The sequence below is a fragment of the Ovis canadensis genome, chromosome 22 (genome assembly GCF_042477335.2).
Source record: "Ovis canadensis isolate MfBH-ARS-UI-01 breed Bighorn chromosome 22, ARS-UI_OviCan_v2, whole genome shotgun sequence".
Taxonomy (NCBI): domain Eukaryota; kingdom Metazoa; phylum Chordata; class Mammalia; order Artiodactyla; family Bovidae; genus Ovis; species Ovis canadensis.
Window position 1 is genome coordinate 35,282,285 of NC_091266.1, and position 16,250 is coordinate 35,298,534.

General features: G+C 37.9%; 1 protein-coding gene across 2 annotated transcripts in view; it reads right to left on the reverse strand.

The window, feature by feature from the left end:
- HPSE2 (heparanase 2 (inactive)) overlaps positions 1 to 16,250 on the reverse strand; it is a 690,397-nt gene that overhangs the window by 234,039 nt on the left and 440,108 nt on the right. For both annotated transcript variants that reach the window (XM_069567227.1, XM_069567226.1), the window contains one exon: positions 15,228 to 15,399. In XM_069567227.1, the coding sequence (XP_069423328.1) occupies positions 15,228 to 15,399 (172 nt within the window). The remainder of the gene's footprint in view (positions 1 to 15,227; positions 15,400 to 16,250) is intronic.

Here is a 16,250-nt window from a genome sequence, read left to right on the forward strand (position 1 = left end):
CTTTGGGGTTTGAATTCTACTTTTGGACCATAGAGTGTAACCGTAAAAACTAGTTTCTGAATTTTGCTCCCAGGAAAGAGGATAAATCCTTCATGAGGAAGTGGATGTCTAAATGACTATAAACATCAATAAGAGTGTAGGAGCCTGATCCTTCTTTTCCTTGCTCACAAACAGAATCTTTGGTTGTGTAACTAACATGAATAAGATGTGAGAGCCATTCTACACAAAAGCTAGGAAAAGCTTGTGAGGAAATTATTCATTTTGAGTTATAGCAAACCACGCATCTTCCATTTAGTCCAAAGCTATTTACATTTCCATGGCTAATTATATATTAAGCTGCTGCTGTTAAGTCACTTTAGTCGTGTCCGACTCTGTGCGACCCCATAGACAGTAGCCCACCAGGCTCCCCCATCCCTCGGATTCTTCAGGCAAGAACACTGGAGTGGGTTGCCATTTCCTTCTCCAATGCATGAAAGTGAAAAGTGAAAGTGAAGTCGCTCAGTCGTGTCCAACTCTTAGCGACCTCATGGACTGCAGCCTACCAGGCTCCTCCGTCCATGGGATTTTCCAGGCAGGAGTACTGTACTAGGTTAATTATATATTATGCTCTGTAACAAATAAAATGCTGATTTATTTCTCCCCTGGATCTCCTGTTCAAAATGCCAACATTTAGGTCCTATCCCCACACATTCTGGTTTGGTAGGTCTGGGCTGGAGACTAAGAATCATGTTGCATTTTTAAACAAAGATACTCATAGCAGCTCTGTTCATAATAAAAAAACAATAGGACTAAATGTCCTTCAGTGAGTGAACGGTTAAACAAAGTGTAGTCCACCCATATCATGGAATACTAACCAGCAATGAAAAGGAACCAATTATTGACACGCACAACAAACTGGTTGAATATCCAGGGAATTATGCTGAGTGGCAATCCAGTCCTAAAAGGTTGTATGTATATTATTCTATTTATATAACATTTTTGAAATTACAAAATTATAGAAATAGAGAACAAATAATTGTTGGCAGAAGTTTTAAGAAACAGCAAGAATGAGCAGGGTAAAAGAGCTACATGAAAAAAGAAAGAGCTACATGAGATACTCCTGTGGTGATGGAAATTGTCTGTTTCTTTACTGTATCAATGCCAGTGTCCTGGTGGTGATACTATCCCATAGTTTCACAAGAGGTCACTATTGGGAGAAACTGGGTAAAGGGGACTTGGGATTTCTCTGGACTAAATATCATGCTGCATTTTAAAGAAGCTTTCCAGGTACTTCCAACACAGGATGACTATGGGCCACACCTTTTACAAAATGACCTATTAGGATAGGCCATTCATAGAGAAAAAAATAAGGTTCTAAGGGAAAGTAGAATGGGAAAGTGAGGAAAGAAATGCAAAAAAGAAAGTGAAGAAGAATATTTCCCAAGACCATACGTGTTAAATTTTAATCTATGACCCAGGACTCCAGTCTCCTTCTACAATATTCTTTCTATTCCTTATCTGACTTTTCTGACAACAGAAGATGAGAAAAACATCCTTCATCATAACAGTAATAACTGCTAACCTTCAGCTTGGGTCAGGGATTAGGCTGTTTCTCTAATCAAGAAAGAAGTTTTGTCCAGGAAAAAAAAAAGAAAAAGAAAAGAAAGCAAGTTTAGAAGTAGGTATTAGCATAATATTAGCATAATTAGCATATATTATTAGCATAATTCTCAGTTAGGGAGCAGACCTTTGCAGTAGCCAGTGCTTCCTTGTTAATTAGCACTGAACAGCTGCTGGGAGGCCTTGCCTCTCTCTAGAGGCAGAGATGGAAATTCTCTTCTTATGAACTAAGAGGAATAAATTGTTTTCTCCTCTTGTATTTTAAGTCATATAACTCTTTCATAGTTGAAATAAAACAGAATGGTTATTAGGAATAACTGTTAATAATAATTTCTCTGTGCACCAAACCGTCCCCAGCTGTGCAACTTCCCACTCCGAACAAGAATTCAGTATAAGTAGGTTTGCAGGCAGGAGCTGTGATCACCCTCATTAAAATGACATGTTATTGCAGCTAATCTTTCTAGTTCTCATCTTAATTCAGTTCTTTGAACTGCTTAGAGGGCTACATTGAATCATATGCAAGAAGTCGTTAGGAAAAACCTTGCCTTTTTATCTTTGAAATACCCTTGTTTTTAACAATTGTAGCTGACGTTTCTTTAGGTGTCAATTGTGCCAGGAACCACACTAAGCACTTTAAATTCATTATCTCATTTAACTTCACAACATGCCTAAGAAATAGGTAATTTCATTTGCCTCATTTTACCAGTGAGGAGACTGAGGTTTTAAAGAGATTAAAGAATTCCTCAAGGTGACCTTGAGTTGGTCCATAAAGAAGGCCAAGCACCAAATAATTGATGCTTTTGAACTGTGATTTAGGAGAAGACACTTGAAAGTCTCTTGGACTGCAAGGAGATCAAACCAATCAATCCTAAAGAAAATCAATCCTGAATATTAATTGGAAGGGCTATGCTGAAGCTAAAGCTGAAGCTTGACCACATGATGTGAAGAGCTGATTCATTGGAAAAGACCCTGGTGCCGGGAAAGACTGAAGGCAGGGGGCAAAGGGGACGACAGAGGACCAGATGGTTGGATGGCATCACTGACTCAATGGACATGAGTTTGAGCAAGCTCCAGGAGATGGCGAAGGACAGGGGAGCCTGGCGTGCTGCAGTCCATGGGATCGCAAAGAGTAGGACACAACCGAGCAACTGAACAACAACAACAAGGTGACCTAACTAGATGCTGATCTGGGTCTCATCTGGTTCTAGAGTGTATGCACTTTACCACCCTGATATTTCCACCCTCGTTTTCAGTCCTGCTACACTGACTCACTACAGGAAAACAGAAAGCTGCTGTTAATGTTTTTCTGGAGGAAGGGACCCATGAGGTCAGAAATGCCCAGGGCCCACAAAAGTCATGAGAGCTTGTGTATAGGAACATAGTGAACTTTCCATCCTTATCCACCCATACTGCTTTCACTATTGTCTATTTGCCACTTTGAGTACAAGTGAAGCCTATAAATTAGCATTAGGCACTTCATAGAAGTTTTGGTAATTAGACGCAACTAAAGATAGAAATTTTGGATAGAAAAAGGCAATTTTCCTATTTCTGGTTTGCAGATTATTGAGTTTATAGCATATATCATGTGGTCTACTGCGATGGAAAAGACCATTATTTGCTTCCTAATTCTCTTCTGCTTTTATCATCTTTGCCCAAATTAGAATACTTTCCATAGCTTTCTGGGCCTCCATGGGAGCTAAAGGCCCTGTCTAGCTTTCTGTTCTAACCCAGGTTCAAGTTAGAATATGCTACCAGCAACTCTATAGAATGTTAGGATAACTTCCATTCCTCATTCAACAAATTTGAGCACCCACAAAGTATTATACTAGGCTTTTTGCCAGTACTGAATATACATTAGGAAATACCACAGACAACTTCCTGCTCTCATGAAGTTTATAATCTATATGAAACAAATAATAAATATGCAGTTTTGTGATAAATGCAATAATGAGAACTAACAGTGTGCTGATGGAGAATCACTTAGCAAGGCTAGTCAAGACAGGACTCTGATGGATGAGGTGAAATCAGTAATGTGGCAAGCTGAGAGAATAATTTAGGTACAAAGAAGAGCATATGTTGTGCAACTCCATCTTATCCACCCTGCTGAAAAAAAAAGAGAGGGAGAAGCTTAACACATGCCAGGCCAGTGAGGCTTGAGTGTAGTAAGAAAAAGGGAAATATAGAGAAGAAGAGAATGAAGAGCTGAGAAGCAGCCAGATCATTTGTCATAGAGCCTTGCTGGTATGGCAAGGAGATTCAATTTTATTCTAAGAACAATGAATAGTCGTTAAAGAGTCTTTATCAAATGACTGACAGCATGGGAATTATGTTTTTAAAAGATTTTCTGGCAATTGTGTGGTGAATAGATTGGAGAGGACAGTGGGTTAGTCACTCAGTCATGTCCGACTCTTTGTGACCCCATGGACTGTGCCTGCCAGGCTCTTCTGTCCATGAAATTCTCCAGGCAAGAATACTGGAGTGGGTTGCCATTCCATTCTCTAGGGGCTCTTCCTGACCCAGGGACTGAACCCAGGAGTCCTGCATTGCAGGCAGATTCTTTACCATCTGAGCCACCAGGGAATGTTAGAGAGGACAGGAATGGAAGCAAATAGACCAGTCATGGGGCTATTGAAGTGGTCCAAGTTCTGAGTTCTCCAAATTGTAACTCTTCTGTTATTGTTTTCTTTATGGCCATCTCTCACCTAAAGCAGGGCTCACATTCCAAGTCAGCATTGTCCAAACACATTAGTGGAACACTAGTCTCTCAAGATATTCCCTGAAAACAAGACTATGGTCAAATAAATTTTTAAAATTCTATGTGCTAAATACCCTTCTTGGAGATTCAGAATGTAAACTAATGTAATAAAGATGCTAGGAAGTGTTTCAGTACATTTGTGTATTTCAGTATTTCTCAAACTTGCTTGACTATGGACATTTTACTTCCCCCTCCCGCCACATAATGCTATTATTTTGCAGGACTGGTATTTTCCAGAGCATATTTAAGGAAATGCTGCCATAAGTCATTCTAACCAAAGGTTAACTCCATGTGCATGGTTTACTGGGCCTCCTCTTCTCCACGTCTGTCAGCCCCTCTGCAGACAGATTTTCATATTAAGCTCTTGGCTTGGTCACTCTTTCTTACCTCACCCTCTCTCGACTCTGAGCCTATCTGCAAGGCAAATTCTCATCTTTTCTGAGAGTCCATGTTCTCTGGGTTGCCACTTCCTCACTCTGATTATTCGGTCAATAAGCTTTCATCTGTCTATTGTCTTAGAGAAATCTGTCAAAAGTCTCTCACCTGCACATGATCCCTCTTTCGTGTGTTTGTTATTAAGTATTGTTCTTTATCAGTTTTAAAAGGAGTTGGGATGGTGGTACCAGAAGAAAGTGGACCTTGTGATCAGATCACCATCTTCAACTTGAAACACACCCAATATAGTTTAAAATCATTTTTTGTTGCTACAGAGATATTATTTCCTGAGTATGAATATGTGTTCATTTTGGTGTATCTTTTTTTTTGAAAATGTCCCTTTTCTGCATGTGATGGCTCTTGAATGAGAGATGCTAACTTCAAAAGGTGGGAATCATCCTCTATTAATTCCTCCTATTCTCTCACCTCCACCTTACTGAGATATCCATCAGTAAAGCATGTCTATCTTAACTTCTCTCCATTTCTTCTGCCATTACCTTAATCTAATTAAACATAACTCATGGTGAAAACCTCCTTACGGAGCTCTTTTGATTTCTTACTTTTGCACATTATTTGGCACACAAAATATAGTAGATTCTGGTACGTGCTGCTGCCCTTATAAAAGCTCCATAATAGCTTTCCATTGCTCAGAGGATAAAATATACAACCTCTTTACCATGGTATACATGATTCAGTAATAATATGATCCTTGCTTGTCTATGTAGTCTCATCTCCTACTGCTCTCCTTTTGGTCACTATAATGCCCATCTTTCTGTTGCTCAAATGCCTTAATTTTGTTTCTAACTCAGGACATTGACAAACATGACCAACCACCTCTAACTAAAACTTTCTTCACTTTACACTTTGAACAATTGGTTCCTTCTCTTTTTTTCATTCATGGCTTAAATATATTGTTCCTCAGATAAACTGTCTCTGATTACCTTGTCTAAATAAGTCTTCCAACTCCAGGTATCCATTTAATTCACAGAATTACACACAATTTGGGATAATTGATTTGTTTTCTTATTTACTATGGTTCAGTTTTTTAGGACTTCCCTGGTGGCTTAGGCAGTAAAGGATCTACCTGCAATGCAGGAGACCCGGGTTCTATCCCTGCATTGAACCAGGGTCAGGAAGATTCCCCAGAGAAGGATGTGGCTACCCACTCCAGGATTCTTGCCCAGAAAATTTCACGGACAGAGGAGCCTGGAGGGCTACAACCCATGGAGTTGCAAAGACTCCATGACTGTGTGACTGCCACTATTTTTATTGTCTGGCTAAGCTCCAAGAGAGTAAGAGTTACTTTGGTTTTATTCGTCAATATAAACCCAACACTTAAGCCAGGATCAAACACAAAATAGGTGTTCAATAAATGTTTATTGAGAGATAATTTAGTACTAATTTCACTATAACTTAAAAGCCCCCAAAGAAGCCTGAGTGAACCTCTTTTCATCGAATAACTGCTTTTCTTGACATTGCCACATCACCAAAAATAGATTCGGTCCTCATTCTATACTAGATCCAACAATAAACTCCAAATAAGTTGAAAGAGCCTAACCTTGAAAATTAAAACATTTGTAAAAGGCTAGATAAAATTGAAAGCTTTATCCTAATTGTATAAGGAAAGAAACAGAGAAGATAATCAATAAGAAAATAGACAAGAACAACTATCATAAAAAGTAACTTCTGAAATAATAAAAACATATTTCAAAGTAATAAGCAATACATTAAGATAAAATTGTCATTACATACATGATGCATAAAAGTTTGAAAAAGAAAAGCAGAGAAAAATGATAAAACCCTAAAGAACACTACTTCATGCCTTTAGATAAAAATCAATAACTGGGAAGAGCCACTTCCTGAGTGAGGAAATGAAAATAATAAAACATGCATTTTATTAAGTACTTCCCATATTCCAGGCAACATGGTAGTCCCTGAAGACACAAACATGAAGATTCTATCTCTGCTTTTTCATATCCTAACTGGGGGAAATAGTCCTGTATAGTCCAGTAAATACCCAAGTAGTTTTAAACTTAAAAATTAGTTTGGTTCTAAAAAAACTAAAGCTGTTCCTACATTCTGAAGGCTGCAGAATCAATAAAACATTGACTGAGTTCTGGTCCTAGTTGACAGTCTGTTGGGGGAGGCAGATATGCAAATAAAAATTATCATCAATTTGGTAAGTACTATAGCAGAAAAGTAAAGTACCATATAAGGACAGAAGGGGGTGACAAGAAATCCTGCCCCAAGTTGTGAGAGAAGATCTATTGGAAAGAAGAAAAATGAGGGAAGAGAGTGGTATTCCAAAGAAAATGATACAAAATAAAAAGGTGCAAAGGTAAAAAAGTATGGCATCTTCTAAGATGGACATATATTTTTGATGTACTGAGGGCAGCTTGTGCAAGGGTATGTAGCTGCTGACTAGCTGCAAAGAAGGCAGGCACTGGACCCTAGAGGCCAGGTGTACATGTGAAAGGGTTTGAATTTCAAGCAAGAGTGACTTGACCGCATGTAGCATTTTTAAAAATCTAGGTATGGAGAAATCTGTTCAAGAAGAAAAATGATAAGGTTTAAAATAAAAATGAAAAGATGGGATATGAGTGATACTAACAAGTCAGAAATAACAAAACTTAATAACTAACTAATGATACTTGCTCCTTGGAAGGAAAGCTATGACAAACCTGCACAGCATATTAGAAAAGCAGAGATATCACTTTGCTGACAGAGGTACCTATAGTCAGTGCTATGGTTTTTCCAGTGGTCATGTACAGATATGATAGTTAGACCGTAAAAATGGTTGAGAGCTGAAGAATTGATGCTTTCGAATTGTGGTGCTGAAGACTCTTGACAGTCCCTTAGACAGCAAGGATATCAAACCAGTCAATACTATAGGAAATCAACCCTGAATATTCATCAGGACTGTTACTAAAGCTGAAGCTCCAATACTTTGGCCACCTGATGCAAAGAGCAGGCTCATTGGAAGAGACACTGATACTGGGAAAGATTGAAAGCAAAAGGAGAAGGGGGCGGCAGAGAATGAGGTGGTTAGATAGCATCATCAACTCAATGGACATGAATCTGAGCAAACTCTAGGAGATAATGGAGCACAGAGGAGCCTGGCATGCTGCAGTCCATGAGGTCGCAAAAAGTCAGACATGACTTAGTGACTGGACTCCAACAACAAATGGCGTCTGTGAACAAAGGAGAGGAATGCATCTAAAATGCCCACCTAGTCTGCGCCTCAGGCAAAATGGTTATTGTGTCATTAGGCAAATGTGGGATAAGGGGAAAGGAGACGACAGTAAGTTTTCGAAAATGTTTGGTTCTTTTCACAGTTTACAGGATTCAAATTTAAACAACCATGACATATAATCTTGCATTAATTAAAATACAGTACATTAATAAAAATAATACTCATTGCTGTGGGTATTGGGGGAAAAGATACACTAATACATTATGGCCCTGCAACCTGGTGAAACTGTTCTGAAAAGAAATCTGGCAACAAATACAAGAGCCATAAAAATTATCATATACTCTGATCCAGAAACTCAGCTTTTTGGAATACAGCCCAAGGATGTAATTCAAAAGACATAAAAAAAAACTATTTGTATAAAGATGTTTACAACTGTGGTATATATTCCAGACAAAAATTGGAAACAGCCCAAATGCCCAACAGTGAGGGGTTGTTTAGGCAGACTCAGTACATCAATGCACTGGAATATTTTATTGGTATTAAGAATGACAAATATGAGAACTATGTAGAAATAAGGAAAGGGCAATATAAAACAATGAGCAAAGAAAGGCAGAATTTAAAATGATGCATATACAATGATCACAGCTATGTAAAATTTTATCTGTATAACCAGGAGGACTGGAAAAACTACAGAGCTGGTAATTTAGAGTGCTGACATTTTTGTTATTGTTAGTTGAGTCACTGGGAATATTTATGCATTTAAAGTTGTATTGCACTGTGTATTTAGTACATATACATTAAGAAAGGTAAATCTCCATTTTTTTTAGGAACATAAGAAAAAAAGTATTCATCAGTATCTTTCCTTCTCGCCTCATGTAATTTTTTCTGGCCTCTTGAGTCCTATTAGTCTTTAGATGTATGGGAAACTAGGCCTTACCATTTGTCACCATACCACCTGGTCAGATGCTCATTTCTTTCAACTGTCTCTTACAATTGTGTCCAAGTTCTTATTCACAACAAGCTAACATCTATATGCTCACAGTTACACCATGTACACAAACTAGGATGCCTTAACTATACATTCTATACTGTGTAGAAGTGTCTCCTCAGTATGATTTTTTAATCTTTGACGTAGAGAAATATTTGTTTCTTACCTTCTGTTACTCTGGTGTAACTATCTCCCTTAAATATAAAGTCCAGTTCCTCTGGATTCTATTTCTTCCAGCCTCAAAAGACTTCTCATGTGGTCATATCCTTCATCTCTTATACCATCTAGCTCCTCTCTCCTATATAAGTCTCAACATACAAACCTGTTCTGCTATCTCCCACATTAAATTAAATGGAAAAATGCCATTATTTTCCTTGACCCCAAGTCTCCCTTCATTTTTCTACTCTCTTTCACAGTTCAAATTTTCCTAAGAGCTGTCCTCATTATTGTTTCCAATATCTCACCCCTCATTCACTCTACAAACTATTGTGATCTGACTTCAGTTCCACCACTCCACTGAATTATATTTTTCAAGGTCACCAACAACCTGCATGCTCCCAGGATCAATAGCACTTTTATGTCTTCCTATTTCTTGTCTTCTTGGCCTTCTAGCAGCATCCCCTCTGCTTCCTTGGTTCCTACACCTCTTCCTTTCCCTTTCCTCCTACATATGAGGCCATCCCTCTTTTCTCACATCTCTGAATATGATAGTTCCTTTGAGCTCTCTCCTAAGCCTTTGGCTCTTTTCTTTCTATCTTCTAACTAATCTCCTCTTTTCCCATTTTTGTTTTTCAGTCGCTAAGTCATGTATGACTGCGGTCTGGTATTCCCATCTTTTTAAAATTCTCCACAGTTTGTTGCAATCCACACAGTCAAAGCCTTTAGAGTAGTCAATGAAGCAGAATTAGATGTTTCTTGAAATTCCCTTGCTTTCTCTATGATCCAATGAATGTTGGCAGTTTTATCTCTGGTTCATCTGCCTTATCTAAAACCAGCTTGTACATCTGGGAGTCCTCGGGTAAGTACTGCTGAAGACTAACTTGAAGGATTTTGAGTATAACCTTACTAGCATGTAAAATGAGTGCAATTGTAAGGTAGGTTGAACATTCTCTGGCATTGCCTTTCTTAGGGATTGGAATGAAAACTGACCTTTCCAGTCCTGTGGCCACTGCTGAGTTTTCCAAATTTGCAGACATATTGAGTGCAGCATGTTAATAGCATCATCTTTTAGGATTTTAAATAGTTCAGCTGGAATTCTATCACCTGCACTAGCTTTGTTTGAAGTAATGCTTCTTAAGGCCCATCTGACTTCACACTCTAGGATGCTGGCTCTAGGTGAGTGACCACACCATCATGGTTATCTGGGTCATTAAGATTTTTTTGTATGGTGCGTCTGTGTATTCTTGCCACCTCTTCTTACTCTCTTCTGCTTCTGTTAGGTCTTTGCCATTTCTGTCCTTTATAAAGCCCGTCCTTGCATGAAATGTTCCCTTGGTATCTTCAATTTTTTGGAAAAGGTCTCTAGCTTTTCCCATTCTATTGTTTTCCTCTATTTCTTTGAATTGTTCACTTAAGAAGGCCTCTTATCTCTCCTTGCTATTCTCTGGAAATCTGCATTCAGTTGGGAATATCCTTCCCTTTCTCCCTGCCTTTCACTTCTCTTCTTGCCTCAGCACTTTGTAAAGCCTCCTCAGACAAACACTTTGCCTTTGTGCTTTTCTTTTTCTTTGAGATGGTTTTGGTCACTGCCTCCTGTTCAATGTTAAGAACCTCTTTCCATAATTCTTCAGGCACTTTGTCTACCAGATCTAATTCCTTGAATCTATTATCACCTCTACCCTATAATCATAAGTGATCTGATTTTGGTCATACCTGAATGGTCTAGTGGTCTTCCCTACTTTCTTAAATTTAAGTCTGAATTCTGCAAAAAAGAGCTCATGATCTGAACCATAGTCAGCTCCAGGTCTTACTGTATAGAGCTTCTTCAATTTCAGCTGCAAAGAATATAATCAGTCTTATTTCGGTATTGACCATTTCCATGATGCCCATGTATAGAGTCATTTCTTGTGTTGTTGGAAGAGAGTGTTTGCTATGACCAGTGTGTTCTCTTGACAAAACTCTACTAGTCTTTGCATTGCTTTATTTTGAGCTCCAAGGCCAAACTTGCCTGTTTCTCCAGGTATCTCTTGACCTCCTACTTTTGCATTTCAATCCCCTATGATGAAAAGGACTTTTTTTTTTTTTTTTTGGTGTTCTAGATGGTCTCATAGGTCTTCACAGAACTTAGGGTCAACTTCAACTTTTTTGGCATTAGTGGTTGGGGCATAGACTTGGATTATTGTGATGTTAAATGGTTTGCCTTGGAAATGAACTGAGATCATTCTGTCATTTTAGAGACTACACCCAAGTACTGCAGACTTTTTTGTTGATTATGAGGGCTACTTCATTTCTTCTAAGGGATTCTTGCACAGTAGTAGATACAGTGGTCATCTGAGTGAAATTTGCCCATTTCCGTCCATCTTGGTTCACTGATTTCTAAGATGTTCGTGTTTACTCTTCCATCTCCTGCTTGACCACATCCAATTTAACTTGGTTCATGGACCTAACATTCCAGGTTTTAAAGCAATATTGTTCTTTACAGCATCAGACTTTACTTTCACTGCCAGATACATCCACACCTGAGCGTCATTTCTGCTTTGACACAGCCACTTCATTCTTTCTGAAGCTACTTGTAATTGCCTTCCACTTTTCACTGGTAGCACATTGGACATCTTCTGATCTGGGGGACTCATCTTCCAATTTCATATCTTTTTGCCTTTTTATACTGTTCATGGTGTTCCTGTAGCAAGAATACTGGAGTGGTTTGTGATTCCCTTCCACAGTGGACCATATTTTGATAGAATTCTTCATTATGACCCATCTGTCTTGGGTGGCCCTGCAGGGCACAGCTCATAGCTTCACTGAGTTACACAAGAGTCCCTTCACCGCAACAAGGCTGTGAACCATGAAGGAGCACATCACTATACACTTATCCAACATATCAAGTCCTGTGGCTTCCACTGCCAATGATACATTCCATTTCCACAGCCCATTTCAGGTTCCTATCATTATGTGTACCACTACAACAGCTTTTCTCACTGATTTCCCTGCCTCCTGTCCAATCTATTTGTCATAGAGGAGACATAGAATACTTTCTGTATAATAAATCAAATTTTTTCACTCCCCAGGTTAAAAATATTCAGTATCTTTCTCACTGTGCTTAGAAGAAATTCTAGGCCCTTCATTATGCCTATAAGTCTCTATATAACTCTTTTTTGTTTAGTTTTTTAAAATTAATTTATTTTTTATTGAAGGATAATTGCTTTACAGAATTTTGCTGTTTTCTGTCAAACCTCAACATGAATCAGCCATAGATATACATAATTACTTCTCTAAATATACCTTTCTTTTGTCAATCTGGCCCCTTTTTCATCCTTAGGATCTTTGCACGTGCTTTTCATTTTTTCAAGAACACTGACACTGTTCGTTTCTCATTTTGTCTAGTTAACACTCATTCAAGTTCAAATTACACTTTAATGAATTTTTAAAAATGGAAGTCTAGTTGATTTACAATATTATATTATTTCTGGTGTATGACATACTGATTCAATATTTTTATAGGTTATACTCCATTTAAAGTTACTGTAAAACACTGACTATATTTCTCATGCCGAAACATATACTTGTTAGCTTCCTTATTTTATACATAAGTTTGTGTTTATGCCTCCTAATCTCCTACCCTTGTCTTGTCCCTTCCCTTCCCTTCTCTCCGCTGGTAACCACTGGTTTGTTCTCTATATCAGCGACTGTTTCTGTTTTTTAATATTTATTAATTTGCTTATTTTTTAGTTTCCACATATAAGTAATAACACAAAGTATTTATCTTTCTCTGTTTGTTTTTTTCACTAAGCATAGTACCCTTCAGGTCTATTCATGTTGTTGAAAATGGCAAAATTCATTCCTTTTTATGGATGAGTATATTCCATTCCAAATTTTTATCCATTTATTAGGTTGCTTCTATATCTTGGCTATTGTTAATAATGTTGTTATGAATACTGGGGTACATATATCTTTTTGAACTAGTGTTTTCATTTTCTTCGGATATATACCCATAAGTGGGACTGCTGGATCATATGGTAGTTCTATTTTTAGTTTTTTGAGGAACCTCCATACTGTTTTCCAAAGAGGCTGCACCAATTTACATTCCCACCAACAATCTTCTAGGGTTTCCTTTACGCTATATCCTCACAACATTTGTTATTTGTGGTCTTTTTGACGATAGCGATTCTGACAGGCATGAGGTGCTATCTCATTGTGGTTTTGATTTGCATTTCTCTGATGATTAGCAACGTTAAACATCTTTTCATGTGGTTGTTCCTCTTACATGTTAATCCTTTAGCGAACACTTCCAACCACCTAACTTGGTCAAATCTCAGCATTTACAGTCATTCATAGACTCTTGTTCCTCTCCTTGTTATTGTTTCAGTCTTAAGTTGATTATTGCCTATGTCTCCCTTACCATAGTACATACTCTGTGAAGGTGGAGAAAGTATTTTTTGTTTATTATAACACTCCTGTTTTCAAACACAGTACCTGGAACATAGCAATTACTCAAGAAGTATTTGCAGAATGAATGAATTACTGATACAAAGTCATGCTACTGAGAAGACACTATCAGTCCCATGAAACTATATTAATCAACATTAAAGAAAAGGTATAATCTAAAAGAATAACTATGTGGACTTTATGTTATTATTTAACATTATATATTATGAACTATGAAAATGTTCTAAATATGTGATTCTTATCCCCTAATTACAACATGTAAAATAAGGCCAACTTCTTCATCACCATCGCCCACCCCTCACCACATATATGGGATAATTTAAAAGTTCAATTTAAAAATAAATAAATAAAAGTTCAGCAAAAGTATACATAAGGAAGCCCAGAGTTGTACTTGTAGGTAGGAATAAAGGTCAAGAGAAATTGTTCTGCAAGAAAAAAGGGAACTTTCTACTGAGAGAAAAGGAGAGAGGGAGGAAAAAAAGGAAGGGTGAGGGAAGGACAGGAGTTAATATAAAGGCTTGGGGATTCTTTGTAAAGAGGAAAATGCCTAAAATTAAATTTCAGGCTGTTAATGATACAGTGTAAATCCCACCACCTTCCCAAACCTTTAATTACGTCTGCTATGTTAATTAGCTTAGATCAAGACTAAGCTACCACAAAAGGGGAGAGAGTCATGAGAGCCATCAAGCCAGAAGGACCAGTAAGGAGGTTAGCCATAGGTTTCTTTCTACTGGAATATGTCTGTTTATACTGGTAGAGCATTTATCTAACCTCACTTGGGCTGTACAATTCACTGGAAAACATCTTACTTGTTTTTGAATTTATAGGAATAACCCTAACTATCCTGGAATATGACAGGATGCTGCATAAAACGTATGCCAGATGAACTCCTGCCTCTCCCAGCTTCCTTGTTCCCACCCTTCCAGGTACAGTCACATCTCCACTTTGGGTCTTGGATTCAACATCTAACTTCAGTCTTCCTCATGCTATTCCTTCTGACATTCCCTCCAACCCTGCATAATTAGACTCAACATGAATGAATATTTGTTCCACTTATTTTATCTGAGCCTGGCTCACCAGCAGCACTGGGGAAGACAGCATTTAACATAGTGACCATCCACAACCAATGCTTAATAAATGATTGTTTGATTCAGTCAAAATTAAATAAATCATATGATAGTAATTCTCTAGAATACCTAACAAATTTGTTAAGCTATGTTTTAATGTACAGATGTTTGTAGTGTTTCTCAACTTTTTAACCTAGTTCCACTGTCCAGGATTTTGTCAAGTTTTACTTTCTATAAGAGTTCCCAAGAGTATAGTAGATAATATTTTGCCTTTTAAAAAATATTGTTACATTATGCAATGCTATAATATTAAATGTGCTTTTTAAAACAACACATCCTTTCCAACCTGTTTTGGAGTTTGCGCTATTCCTCCCAATCCCACCCACTTCTGCTGACGGTGAAAAGCCCGGAGAGATAAGTTCTTGCACTGTTTGTAGAGAATTCTTGGTTTATGGTGGGAGCTTTCACTTTGAAAGAGTCTCTCTGTCCTTCTTAAGACCAGAAATAACCAGGGAGAGTACAAATACATTAACTCATTACATGTAATGAACAGTGTTTCAAAAACTGCTAAATAATCTGACCTACCCATCTAGAAGGGCGATGACGTTTTTCCTGGGCCGCCCAATATTAGGGCCATACAAGCTGGCTCTGGAGTAAATCCGGATGGGTTGCAACAGGCTCTTCAGCTGGATGTAATCCTTTCCCAACTGGCTGCCATTTACTGCCCGGCCATGCATGGTCCGATAGTTATTTGGTTCTAGATTAAAAGCAGACATGCAAGTCAGAGTTGGGAAGAGTGAGGTTCTGCCAACCTTTTCCAAGCCACAGATCTCTCTCCCTTTTTTCTTAACAATGTAAACAAAATAACCAAAGAAGGGTGCAAGCTAGCTTAACTTGAGAAACTATCCCAACAAAAAAATCAAGTGCCATTTTATCATTCTATTTATTTTCAAACTAATCTTCACAAATGGTCATCTAATCCACAACAGAGACCATACTGATTTTCAAATGATAGTTTATAATAAATGGCATATTGAGTTGAACAGTATCCCCCCAAATTAATGTCACTCTAAAACTTTAGGATGTAATCTTATTTGGAAATAAGGTCTTTGAAGTAATTACTCAAGATGAGGTCAATATGGGATTAGGATGTGCCCTAAATCCAAAGACTGGTGTCTTTATAGAGAAAGGAGAGGAAGATTCAGGTACACAGACACACAGGGAGGAAGCCCATGTGTCAATGGAGGCAAGAATTCAAGGGATACTGCTATTCCAAGGCTTGCTGGTAGCTATTAGAAGCTAGAGAGAGCTTCTAATAGATTCTCCAAATCTATTCAGTGGAGATTCAGTGGAGAATCTATCTTCCAATAGATTCTCCACTGAATAGATTCTCTCTTAAAAGTCTCCAGAAGGAATTAACCCTGGCAATGCTTTGATCTCAGACTTCCTAAACTGTGATAGAACAAATATCTCTTGTTTTACACCACTAAGCTTGTCATGACAAGCCTAGAAAACTAATACAAATGATAAGAAGGGAAAGCTTCATAAAGATGATCCTTGTGTCAAAAAGACAGAAAAAACTTAATGTTCAATTATAACAAAGTGGCT